Source organism: Lemur catta, chromosome 11, assembly GCF_020740605.2.
Source record: "Lemur catta isolate mLemCat1 chromosome 11, mLemCat1.pri, whole genome shotgun sequence".
Taxonomy (NCBI): Eukaryota; Metazoa; Chordata; class Mammalia; order Primates; family Lemuridae; genus Lemur; species Lemur catta.
The window spans coordinates 80,815,472-80,828,635 of record NC_059138.1 but is presented as its reverse complement, the minus strand read 5'-3'; the positions used below and the strand labels follow the sequence as shown (position 1 = coordinate 80,828,635).

The following is a 13,164-nucleotide window of genomic DNA, read 5'->3' as shown; positions in this document are numbered from 1 at the left end:
TCTTCTAGGAATCTCAGAGCATTTCAAACAAGCCAGCTGCCGAATCCTCACACTATCCCAAACATGGGCAAGTCTTGCCAGTTTTTACCTCTAAAAGGCCTCCCATCTCCACCCACTTCCCCATCTCCCCAGACACTGTCCCTGTTGGGCTGAACCTGCGACAGCCTCTTCATTCAACTCCTAGGACCCACTCCATGTGGCCCCTGGTATCCAGAACACCTGGTAAGAGGTCACTTCATCAACCTCTGCTGCTAACCCTCCTGCTGTTAAAAGAAAAGCGTGGGAGGCCCCACCTGACCTGGCTGTGCAGTCTCCCCACCTAGAACAGAAGCGCCACGTGAGCAGGGACTTTCAGGGACTTTGTCTTGCTCCCCACTTTATTACTAGAGTCTCACCCAGAACCTGGTACCTAGTGAGACCTTCAAAAATGTCTACTGATTGAATGGATGGATGAATGAATAAGAAAGGAATGGACATCCTCTGGGAGAATCAACACTATTAAACCCCCAAAGAACCCTGAAATCAGAACCAAGTGGACCAGCATTTTTTTTTTTTTTGGAGACAGGGTCTTACTCAGTCGCCCAGGCTAGAGTACAGTGGTGTCATCACAGATCACTGATTCTATATGTCACTGATACTAAAGAGCATATGAGGCCTTGGCAGATGTCTCACTGCAACCTCAAATTCCTGGCCTCAAGCGATCCTCCTGCCTCAGCCTCCCAAAGTGCTAGGATTACAGGTGTGAGCTACCATGCCTGGCCTGGTTCAGCTTGCTGGAAAAACAAAAGCAACACCTTTCCCTTTAGAGAAATGAAGCTGGAGTTGTGGGACTTCCCTTCATTCACACTGTCTTCTCTTAGGGATCCACAACAGTTTTATTACTGACCATCTTTCTCTCTGGAAACAACCCAGAGCTCCTTGGCTCAGAAAACTGGAACTCGGCCTTGGATTCCAGCCCAAGGTCACAGACTCACGTTTGAGGGGGTGGGTGGAGGAGCCCTGACCCCTCTGGATTGGCTCTACCACTGGCCCCGAGCCCCATCCTTTACAGGAACAAAAGCAGGAAGGAAGCAGAGGCCTCTAGAGGCCCGACACAATCTCCGGGGTCGGGGGAAGCCCTTCTTGTCCTCAAGACCCTGATACCTGTCCAGCTTAGGACACAAGACAGGGAGGAAATGTGGGCGGGCTGGGAGTCAGAGGCAGTGGAAGGACACAGAGTTTGAGAAAAGACACGCCCAATCCCTCTGCTTTGAAATCAGACAAATGCCTGGCTTCAAATCCTGGCTCCAACATCTCCATTTCTTAAGGCCACATGGATGCTGTTTAATCTCTCTGAGACTCAGTTTCCACAGCTGTCAAAACAGATTTCACGATCTCTACTTTAAGAGAATTGCTGGGCATTTTGCCCCCAGATGTTAAATCTGGCTGTATCCACCCACCCTTCCATCTCCTAAGATGGGCCTATTGTTCATACAAGAAAAATACCACCATCTATCAATCATGCTCTGTGACTCGCCCAAAAAATCTGGTTTACCAGACTGTTTTGATGTTGAGCCATACAAACTGATCCATATTTACTTAACTCTGTTAAGTAACAGGGCCAAGCCGATTCCTGAATTTAGCTTATGTATGTACACACCAGGCATTCAATACATATTTATTTTTCAATGACTAAATCAAATGACAAGATGGGTTATGTTTATATCGATCCTACTAATCAAGTCTAATAAACTAAAACCTCTTTCTTCACTTGCTGTGTGTGCTGTTAGGCACTAATCCACCTTATGCTTTGATACTGCAGACATGTGGCAAGAAAACAGATTTAAACCATTACAGGACTAAAGACTTTGACGCTCCAGTTCCCTTCTGATGTAGGCTATGGAGAGAATGAGCAACTGGGATGTTAAATCTCCTTATTTCTTTTGGAGATTATCTATCGGCTCCCTCAGGATTTATACGCTGTTACCAAAAGGACTTTTCAAAATGGAATGCCTCCCCTGCAAAAAAATGAAAACTAAAAATTAACCAATTTTCATTCCAGAGGTAGACTGTCACCAAATTTTTCAAGCATATTTAGCAGAAGCATTCCTCTTTTAGTCTTGCTCCATAAATACTGAACAAGGAAGAACACTGCCTAAGACTGAGATTTGGCAAAAGAATCTAATGAAACCTGTCAGCTCTGTGCCACCAGCATGGCGCGTCTGAAGGCTGCTGGTGACTGGATGACCATTTAACGGTGCTGTCCTACCTCAGGCTTCACGTGCAAAACAGTTTCTTGTAATTCATATATGTTTGCCCACCAAAGCAGCAGCGTCGTGGGGCAAGAAAGGACTCTACACTCCCATCCCGTAGAGGTACCCACCCTTTACCCTAAGAAAACATACCTACTAAAGCAAACACACAGAAAGGAAAACTAAGAGCCAGCTATGCACTTAGCAAAAGAATTGCCCAAGGGTACCTTTAAAATGCCTTTACAATGGATTTAATTTAAGAAACTGTGACTGGCACACAATTTGGGAAATGCCCTTGATGAGGCAGAGCGTGGGGCACCTAACCAAGACACGGAATAAAGGTGTGTGCTTCCAAAACACAGCACACTGGCAAAGAGCATGGGTCTAAAGTCAGGTCTGGGTCTTAGTCCCAGCTGAGTCACTAATGAGCTGTGTGACGGAGGCGAGTCATTTAACTTCTTCGGTTTTAGTTTCCTCACCCAGAAATGGAGAATCATAATTAAAAGCAAACCTTGTCTACTTTCCAGAGTTACTGGGAAAACCAAATGAATGTGAAAGCTGTTGGAAAATACCAAGGCGTACCCAGAAGTCAGGGACCTCTCTATTGTATGTATATGTGTATGCAAATAAGAGCCACCTGGAAAATCACCTTCATCCATTCTTGCTCACACTGAACGTATTTCCTCTTACTAATATAGGGGACAACTGGAATGTGAGAGATTTCTGTGAAGCAGGAGGAACACGCAGCTCCTGGAGAATGGGCGCTGCTGTCACTGAGGACACGTGATCCACTTTGTGACAGCTTTTGGAGCCCGAGGACAGTCACACAGGCAAATGCACCCAACCCAGATCTGCAGGGGATCAGACCCTAAGCCTATTATTTCATGTTTACCAGGTACTAACAATATGCTAGGAGTGTCCATAATACTGAATCCATTGTGACCAAGCAAAAGGAACCACCAACACACAGGACAACACATGTGGCCAATGCACGTATGGGTCACCTTCCCAGTCACTGACAGGTACTCCCTTCTATAACCCTAATAGGTTTGCTAAGCTTTTCCTGCACTCTAATCTGAAGACAGCAGTTAAATGTCTTCAACAAATCATCATCCCTGTAGGAAATCCAAAGAAGAAAACACAGGACAACCCTAACAAGTCCACACTGGAAAAGAGTTGCTAGCTGTCTTCCTCAGTGCCGCGGGTGGAGCCAATGCCAGGCTGGCTGTTTCTGCTCTCTCCCATTTTCTTTTTTTTTTTTTTTTTGAGACAGAGTCTCACTCTGTTGCCTGGGCTAGAGTGAGTGCCATGGCATCAGTCTAGCTCACAGCAACCTCAAACTCCTGGGCTCAAGCGATCCTACTGCCTCAGCCTCCCGAGTAGCTGGGACTACAGGCATGCGCCACCATGCCTGGCTAATTTTTCTATATATATTTTTAGCTGTCCATATAATTTCTTTCTACTTTAGTAGAGACGGGGTCTCACTCTTGCTCAGGCTGGTCTCGAACTCCTGAGCTCAAACAATCCTCCCGCCTCGGCCTCCCAGAGTGCTAGGATTACAGGTGTGAGCCACCGCGCCCGGCCTGCTCTCTCCCATTTGCTGCCCTTCAGGCTCATATGTTCTAGAAGCTGGATCAGCCCCTCAAACCCTGGCCAGAAAGAATATCATAGGGGAATAACTACAGGGATGATCAAAACAACCAAAGGAAAACAAAATACAGTTGTCCCTCGGTATCTGCAGGGAACTGGTTCCAGGACCTCCTGCCATACCAAAATCCACAGACGCTCATGTCCGTGATGTAAAATGGTATGGTATTTGCATATAACATATGTATATACTTTTGTATACTTGCGACCATCTCTAGGCTACTTATACTACTACTATATTACAAATGCTATGTAAATAGTTATACTGTATTGTTTAGGGAATAATAACAAGAAAAAAGTCTGTACATGTTCAGTACAGATGCAAGCATCCCTTTTTCCCCCCGAATTATTATTTATCCACATTTGGTTGAATCCACAGATAGTGAGGGCCAAGTGTACCTGGAAAGCTCTGCATGAATTCACCCACCTTGCCAAAAAAGCCAGTACAGGGGGAGGGGCTGTAAAGAGAACCCCAGAGGGACAGCCGATTGCCTAATACCTAGTACAATGGTTCTCGAACTTTAGAGTGTGTCAAAACCACCTGGAGGGTGTGTTAAAACACAGCAACCCAGAGTTTCTGCATCAGTAGCAGATGCTACTGGTTCAGGGGAACACACTTGAAAAACTACTGACATAGTAAATGGCCAAGGCCTGCCCAGTCTGTCAGTCCCACTGGCACAACTCCTGATCCTAATCCATTCCCCCCTCCCAAATTGAGCCATCAGAAAACTCATAATAGGAATTAAACAGCTGAGTCCCTCCCTTCCTCTCCTCTCCCCTTTTCCCATTCATAAACCATGCTGCTATGGATGAAGAGAACAATTCTTAAACCATTTCTCATAAATATCTCTCAGGGCTAAGTCTAGCTCTCACCTGTGCACAAGATGATTTTGCAAAAGGAGTGCCTTAGGATGCAAAACAGGACACAGCAGTGCAGGACAAGCACTCAAGGGTTCCCTTGGTCCAGCTCTCTGACCCAGTGCGCAGTTAGTTCCTCTCTCCTCAGGTACAAGAGCGTGCCACTGGGTCAGTGCCAGGGAAACGCTGTGATCCGCTTGTCTCCTCACTAATTCATCCTGATGATCTGCCACCAAGCAAAGCACTGTGATTTCCTGCTGAGAGTTCACTTCATGACACCAAACTGCTGCCCCACCAGCCTCACCAACAACCCAGTGCAAAGGAAAGCAGCAAGTAGCCACAAACACTGCACCTCTCGTGGGTAGAAGGGCAAAATTCCTCAAGACAATGATCACAGCACTTATGACCTGGAAGGGACCATTACAAATGTTTCTTTCCTTCCTAAAGCTTTGCATTATACAGTGCACTATTTTACTAACAGCGGGAGTTACTGCCACAATAATATTGGTTTGTTTTAATGGGAGGGCTCACGGAAGTTCCTACAGAGAGCAGTGTTGTGAATAATGTCAACACTCTGTGATAAGAGCCTATTCCATAAGTCTTTTCTCCTTTTGTTCAAATGGGAAAATCTGGCCAATATTCTCTCTCTCTCTCTCTCTCTCTTTCTCTCTCTCTCTCTCTCTCTCTCTCTTTCACACACACACACACACACACACACACACACACAGAGTCAGCTTTCAGCTTGGCCATTTCTGGTTATGGGACAGGAGAGGTGACACACAGTTTGGGCTGCAGTTGTGGGACTGAAAACTGACTTCAGGTTAAATAAGGAAAAAGAATGCGGAGTGATTCATTCACAGTGTATGTGTTTGCAAATACCTGGTCATTAAGATGATTTTTGTGCACACAGATAGGCATATTTGATGCACCAAATGTGATTTTTCCCTCCCATTAATAAAAAATCCAATTAACTCTTTTTCACAAGCAAAACTGTGCACCATTTCCCAGGCTCTCAGTGCCTAACTTGGAGAAAATCCTATGAAGTCTTGTGAGCCAAACAACATTCTCCAACCTCCAACTACCAACAACCACCAACACAACCTCCAGTTACCCCCAAATTATGACCCAATCTCAGATATACCACACTCAAGACATGTGCCACCTGCTCAAACAGCTGTATTCAGAAAATTCTGGAGCAGAAGAATCCACCCTCAGGTGACAATACTGGCTGGGTCCTCAAGAACACTGATTAAATACTCTTGTCCCCTCCCTACTCCCCAAAGAATCCACTCATTTGCATCCTCAGATAAGGCCGCACAAAAACCGCCCTAACACCCAACCCCTTGGTGGCTCCTGTCCTCACCTGTTTTCCAGGAGCGTCATGCACACCACCTCTCGCACCCCGGGGTTGTTGGCCTTCTCCACCGAGCAGCCCTGCAAGTTCCAGGTGGCCAGCCGCAGCACAGGCCGCCCGTCCCGCGTGCCTCCAAAGGCCTCCACGGAAGGCCGAGTGGAGATGATCTGCGTGGGCCCCCCGGGCGGCAGGTCCAGGTCCTCACTCTGCAGGCTGAGCGAGGTGGGGCTGGGGTGAGGCTTGGCGGTGAAGGTCAGGCCCCCGTTGGTGTGGGTGGATGGTGGCCTGGACCTCTCGGCAAACACCTGGTGCCGTATTCTGTCCAGGAAGGCGGCGCTGATGCCATCCATCCTCACCAGGTCCTCAACGCTGCGAAAGGGCCCATGCTCGCGGCGAAAGTCCACGATGCTCAGGGCCATTTTCTCGGAGAGGCCTCGCACACTCATGAGCTGAGCCGGGGTGGCTGTGTTGATGTTGACACGAGGGGTGAGAGGTACCGCGGTGGCCAGGTGGTGAGGCTGCTGCTCCGCCAGCAGGTCCCTCCGCAGGGAGCTGGGTGAGTGCTGTGCGGAGCTGCCTTTGCTGCTCACGCAGATCTCAAACTTGACCTGCTCCAACTTGGTGGCGCCCACCCCGCTGACCAGTGCCAGGTCCTCCACCTTCTTGAAGCCACCGATGTACTCGCGGTACTCCACGATGCTGCGCGCCACGGCACGTGTCACCCCGGGCAGGGTCATCAGCTCCTCCTCCGTGGCTGTGTTGATGTTGAGCCGCTCCTGATTCACGAGGATATTGCTGAAGTTACAGGCCGCGCTGAACTTGCGACTATGGGACAGGTCCGAGGGGTCCCTGGGAATGGAGCGGTGGCAGCCCAGGGTGCTCCCCATGGTCGGCCGGGATCAGGGGTCCAGGGAGGCCTCACCACCGCAGGAAAACGCTCCGGCTAGCGAGGAAGCCCAGTGTACCTTACAAGCACAGAAGAACAGAAGGTGCACGATTTAGGGGCTGAAGATGCCACAAACCCACACGAAGTCTTCCATGCTCAAGGTGTCCAAAATTACCTTCCACTTGGCTACCTAGAAAACAAATTAATCAACACACAAATCGAGTCAGTTAATCAATTTGTATTAGCAATCCCTACGTAGTGCTGCAGTTAGTATCCAGGAGTTCGGGGCTCGTGGTTGCCCGTGAACCCCTGAAAACGCAGACACAGTGAAGCTGAGCCCATGTGGAATTTCCTCTGGGGACGTCCGGTTTTTATCGTATTGGGGTCCAGAAAGGTCAGGAGCCGCTTGTCTTAGGAGGAGACCCATCCCTGTCCGCCTGACGCCTCTCCTCCCGGCCACGGCCTCGCTCAGCTCTGTCAGCGCTGGAGTCATCTGCCTACTTCGGTCACCCGCACCGGGGCTCGGACAGACGGGAGGGGGCAATCCCCAGCCCCACCCCCACCCGCGCCTGACACTCATCGCCACCTGCAACTTGGGAACTCCGTGCTCGTCGGTGCGGGCACCGAGAGGAGGGTTATCTACCCCACCCAAGCCGCCGCAGGTCCCCGCGACCCACCTTTCGGCCGCTCTGCCTGGACGTCCGTCCTCCTTCCACCTGCGGTTCGGAAGCCCGAGCGAGCCCGGGACAGCGCGGGCCCCCTGCCTCGGGCCCTGCCGCCCGCGCGGGTGCGGGTCAGTGCTCGGGCCCCGGAAAGCCTCCCGCGCCGCCTGGGTCCGCGTGTCCCGGCTCCTTCTGCGGGAGAAACTCTCCCGGAGCGGGCAGAAGCCCCAGGGCTGCTCGGGGGCGACGGCAGCGGCGGCGAAACCCGGCCGCCCAGGCTGCACCAGGACTTGCGGCTGTACCAGGACTCGCGGCGTCGCCGCAGCTGCGTTTATCCGGGCCGAAAGTCCTGCGCCCAACTCGGGAGCGGGATCCGCCAGAGCGCGTCCAGACCCAGCACGAGCGCCGCGGCTCCAGCTCCAGTCGGTGTCAAAGCCAAAGTCCCGGCCGCGCCGCCCGCGCCTCAGCAGCCACCGCGGCCACGCCTCCTCCGTGGGGCACCTCCCACCCGGGACTCCCAGGGGCACGTGGAGGCGGGGCCCGAGCGCTGGGCGGGGCCTGGCGCAAGGGGGTGGGGCTCGGAGCGCGGGGCGGGGCCTGGGGCGTGAGGGGCGGGGCCATGGAGTGCGGGGATGGGCCAAGGCCGGCCTGGGAGCGCAGGGCGGGGCTTAGGGACAGAGGGGCGGGGCCGGCGCCGCGACGGCGGGCGGGTCAGCGGAAAGCGGTGCTGGGTCTGCTCGCCCCGAGCCAGGGCTGCCGCGGGGGGCTGGGGCTGGTTGTGCCGGGAAGGGGCTGTGAACGTCGCCAGAGGCGAGACCTGCCAGCTGCTTTCGCCCGTCTTGGGAGCGTGGGGACGAAGGTCGGGGCAGTCTCTGTGAGGGTGGCATCTCTGCGGGTCCGAGGACTCGCTCATTTTTGCAGAACGTTCCAGAGGTGGTTGAATGAGATCTTAATTTCTACCCCTACTTTAGACCTTCTCTTTTCTTCCACTAGAGTAGCACCCTTGCTCTGCTCAGATGTCCTCTAATAGCGCCAGCGACTCCCTGGGCACGCACCACCCTCCTGTGTGTTAGCATAGGTCAAATACAGGGTTGGGGCTTTGCACACGTAGCGCTGTGAGTGAATAAGCATGTTTCTCTGAGTGTTAAATCTCATCGTTACAACGGACGGACGTGCTATTAGGAAATGGAGGCTGTTTCCCAAAACTCAGAACGGTTTTTGGATCACGCTGCTAAATGGCAACGTAGTTAACGATTACAGCCTGCTGCATTTCAGTGAATACCCAACTAGAGTGTTCGATAAAACAAACCGCAGCGTGACACCGTTGAATACTTTGACCCTGGCCGTTTAGTGTTCTCTGAAGTTTCATCCTCAACGTGACCAACACATCTTTCAGTTCCAGGGCCTGGCTCAGCAAAAATAGTAACTGTCAGGGAAGGCAGAGGTATGTCAGATGGGAACTGAGCCGCAGCCCAGGCTTGGCAAAATGCTGCTACCTTTCTGAGGCGCATTCCCCTGCTGTATATTAGTCGGGAAAACCAAGCCAAACTAGCGTCGACAAGAGGGGGGTTTTCCTGGCTCCCCGTGGCAAAGTTAAGGAATAGAACTTACAGCCCAGACGATGTCTTCAGGACATGGTCTGACTGTTGGCTTCATCTTCAGGCGTCCTGTTCTCACTTGATGGCAAGAAGGTCCTCCTCCCCACCACCCTCCCCGCCCAAGCACTAGGCTACATATGCCACTCACTGGAGTCCTGTTGTGTAAGGGAAAAAAATTGTTTAAGACAAGCAGGAAACTCCTTTTAGAGGAGAGAAAAGTCTTTGTTCAGCAGAATGCCCTGCCGGGTGGTGTGGCTACGAAAGGACAGACTGGAGGCATGGCCACATGGGCTAGAAGCAGAAAAATCACACATTTTGTCATCCAAACAAGGGCACTTTGGAGGTTAAGAGGGGACAGTATTGTTAATTTCACTGGAACAACAGAAATAATCAGGTTTCATTCTCCATAAACATAAGTATATACTCTCTCTTGATAGAAATGCCAAGAGTTAGCTAAACCAATGTGCATTTAAAAAAAAGCAAACAAACCAGAAAAACCCAAGCACAAAAACATACAATGAGATGGCTGACTGCAAAATGACTGACCCTACCAAATGCTGGTGAGGATATAGAGCAACTGAAACTCTCATACATTGCTGGTGGACGTACAAGATGGTACTTTGAAAATCACTTTAGCAGTTTCTTAAAAAGTTAAACATACACCTACCATATGACTCAACCATTCCATTTATAGGTATTTCCCATAGAGAAAGGAAAGCATAACACCCAAAGACCTGAATGTGGATGTTCATGGGAGCTTTATGTGTTACAGCCAAACAAAACAAAACAAAACAAAAAAATCTGTCAGTAGATGAATGAACAAATTGTACCATACTCATATAATGGAATGCCGCCCAGCAATAAAGATAAACTATTAATACACATAGAAACATTGAAAAACCTCAAAATCATTACACTGAAAGAAGCCAGGCAAAAAAAAGAGGGAATATTTCTATGATTCTATTTATGTGAAACACTAGAAAATACAAGCTAATGAATATATAGAGAAAGCAGATCAGTGGTGGCCTGGGGATGGGATAGAGGGAGAAATGGATTAAAAAGGGCACAAAGAAACTTTGGGGGTTGATGGCAATGTTGCTTGAGAGGTGATGCTTTCATGGGTGTATGTGTATCAAAACTGATAGAATTGTGTACTTTAAATATGTACACTTTCGTGTACCTCAATTATACCTCAATAAACTTTAAAAAATTTGTAAAAATGCTCTTTGACCATAAAAAAAAAGGATAGGATATTTTTGGGGGGTGGGATAGGTAATCCAGGGTGGAGTTGAGGAGGTTGAAGGGGGTGAAGGGGCCCGAGAAGGAGCTGGGGCAGCAGCCAACAGGAGAGACCAGAGCACATGCCCCAGTTTGGGCTGGGGCCCAGGAAAGGGGGTCCCTCCCTTTAAGACTGCTGGCGTCCCACAGTCTACTTTATCTCTGATGTAGCCCCCCGCCCCCACCCCACTCGCAGACTGAATCTTTATAAGATACACACTGGCCTAGGGCCAGTGCTGTTCAGGGGAATGAGGTGAAGGAGCTGACTCTCTGCGGGTACACAAGGGACGTGGAGAAGGGGGCAGCTAGAATGCGAAAGGTGGGAGGGGGAAGGGTCCAGGATTCACTGGAAGCAGAAAATCAGAATGTGAGGAGACCTGGGGAAAACTGTGACTTTCAAGAGTCCTTGCTGAGATTGGGGAGTTGGCTGGAGGTGCCATCACACGAGGAAGTGGGGGTTGAGCCCATTATATTTGTCCCTCAAAGGACACCAGGGCCCAGGCTGACAGCTGAGTGACATGAGGATGTCAAAGGGCGGGGGTTACATCACTCCAGCCAAATGTCGCGTCCCGTGGCCACTGCCCCTTACCCTTACCACACAGTTCCCACCTGGGACCTGGGCAGACAGGTCAGAGGTCACTGGCCTTCTGCTTCTTACTCAGCAGTTTCAAAGGGAAATGGTGATTCGGGAGAAGGGAGAGGTGGTGAGAGAGAAGGGAAAGCATTTGTCAATTTTCAATTTCAACACGACGGTGCTAGGCACTGCGTCTCCTGTGAGAAGCAAATTCCTGATTCTTCTCTTCCCAGAGCTGAAGGGCCAGTAGGTCTGCAGACACCAATCAGTGAGAGCAGTGCCTGCTGGAAGACAGGGGAGAGGAAGAGAAGATGGCTGTGAATGACAAGTGACTTAGTCTGGGGACTTCCTGGGAAGTGAGGGTTACGAGAATTTTGAAAGATGGGCCAAGGTGGGAGGATCACTTGAGGTCAAGAGTTCAAGACCAGCCTGAGCAAGAGTGAGACCCCATCCCTACTAAAAATACAATAGCAAAAAATTAGCCAGGCGTGGTGGTGCATGCCTGTAGTCCCACCTACTTGGGAGGCCGAGGCAGGACGATTGCTTGAGCCCTGGAGTTTGAAGTTGCTGTGAGTTATGATGACGCCACTGCACTCTATTGGGGTGACAGAGTGAAACTCTGTCTAAAAAAAAAAGAGAAAGAAAGATGAATAGAGATATGGTACAAAGAGTGTTACCATGAGTAAATACAATGGAGTGTGATTGCTAGATTACACGGTAAGAGCATGTTTTGTAAGAAAGAGTTTTGTAAGAAACTGCCTTCTTTCTTCCAAAGTGGCTGTACCATTTTGCGTTTCCACCAGTATTGAACGAAAATTCTGGTTACTTCACACTGGTGTTGTCAGTGTTTGGCTTTGGGCCATTCTATTAAGTGTGTAATGCTATTTTGTTGTTGTTTTAATTTGCAATTCCCTGATGACATGTGCTGTGGAGCATCCTTGCATGTACTTAGCTGCCATTTGTGTATCTTCTTTGATTGAGGTGTCTGTTAGGGTCTTTGGCCATTTTTCAATCAGGTTGTGCATTTTCTTTCTGTTGAGTTGTAAGAATCTTTGCATATTTCAAATAATAGTCCTTTATCAGATATCTCTTTTGCAATTTTCATTCTATGTCTTCTCTCTCTTCTCTGATCAGTGCATTTTACCTAGCAGCAGTTTTAATTTTAATGAAGTCCAGTTTATCAGTTCTCTCTTTCAGGGATCATGCCTTTGGTGTTGCATCTAAAAAGTAATCACCAAACTCAAGGTTACCTAGATTTTCTCCTATGTTATCTTCTAAGAGTTTTATAGTTTTAGGTTTTATATTTAGGTCTGTGATCTATTTTGAGTTTTCTATGAAAGGTGTAAGTTCTGTGTAGAGATTCTTTTTTTTATTTGAGTGTCCAGTTTTTCCAGCATGATTTGTTAAAGACTATCTTTTCTCCATTGTATTGCCTTTGATCCTTTGTCAAAGATCAATTGACTCTATTTATGTGGATCTATTTCTGGGCTCTCTATTCATTCCACTGATCTATTTGTCTATTCTTACACCAATACCACACTGCCTTGATTATTGTAGCCTTAGAGTAGACCTTGAAATTGGGTAGTATCCGTCCTCCAACTTTCCTTCTTCAATATTGAGTTGGCTATTCTGTGTCTTTTCTCTGTCTATATACACATTAGAATGAGAGTGTCTGTATCTATAAAATAACTTGCTGGAATTTTGATTGGGATTGTGTTTAATCTACAGATAAAGTTGGGAAGAATTTGACAATATTGAGTCTTTCTGTCCATGAACATAGAATGTTTATCCATTTATTTAGTTTTATTTTATTTATCAGAGTTTTTTTTCTCATTTGGATCTTATACATATCTTGTTAGATTTATACCTAACTATTTCATTTTTGGGTGCTAATGTAAATGGTATTGTGCTTTTAATTTCAAATTCCATTTGTTCATTGTTGGCATGTAAGGGAGGTGATTGAGTTTTGTACATTAACCTTGTATCCTGCAACTTTGTTATCATTGCTTATAAGTTCAAGGAGCTTTTTTGATCAATTGTTTTGAATTTTCTACATGGAAATCATGTCATCTGTGA

General features: G+C 48.6%; 1 protein-coding gene across 1 annotated transcript in view; it reads right to left on the bottom strand.

The window, feature by feature from the left end:
• EEPD1 (endonuclease/exonuclease/phosphatase family domain containing 1) overlaps positions 1 to 8,061 on the bottom strand; it is a 112,882-nt gene extending 104,821 nt beyond the window's left edge. Inside the window, exons 1-2 of the mRNA XM_045564561.1 lie at positions 7,654 to 8,061; positions 6,100 to 7,166 (exon numbers count right to left, since the gene is read on the bottom strand). Of these exons, the coding sequence (XP_045420517.1) occupies positions 6,100 to 6,977 (878 nt within the window). The 5' untranslated portion in view covers positions 6,978 to 7,166; positions 7,654 to 8,061. The remainder of the gene's footprint in view (positions 1 to 6,099; positions 7,167 to 7,653) is intronic.
• Between the last annotated feature and the right edge of the window lie 5,103 nt (positions 8,062 to 13,164).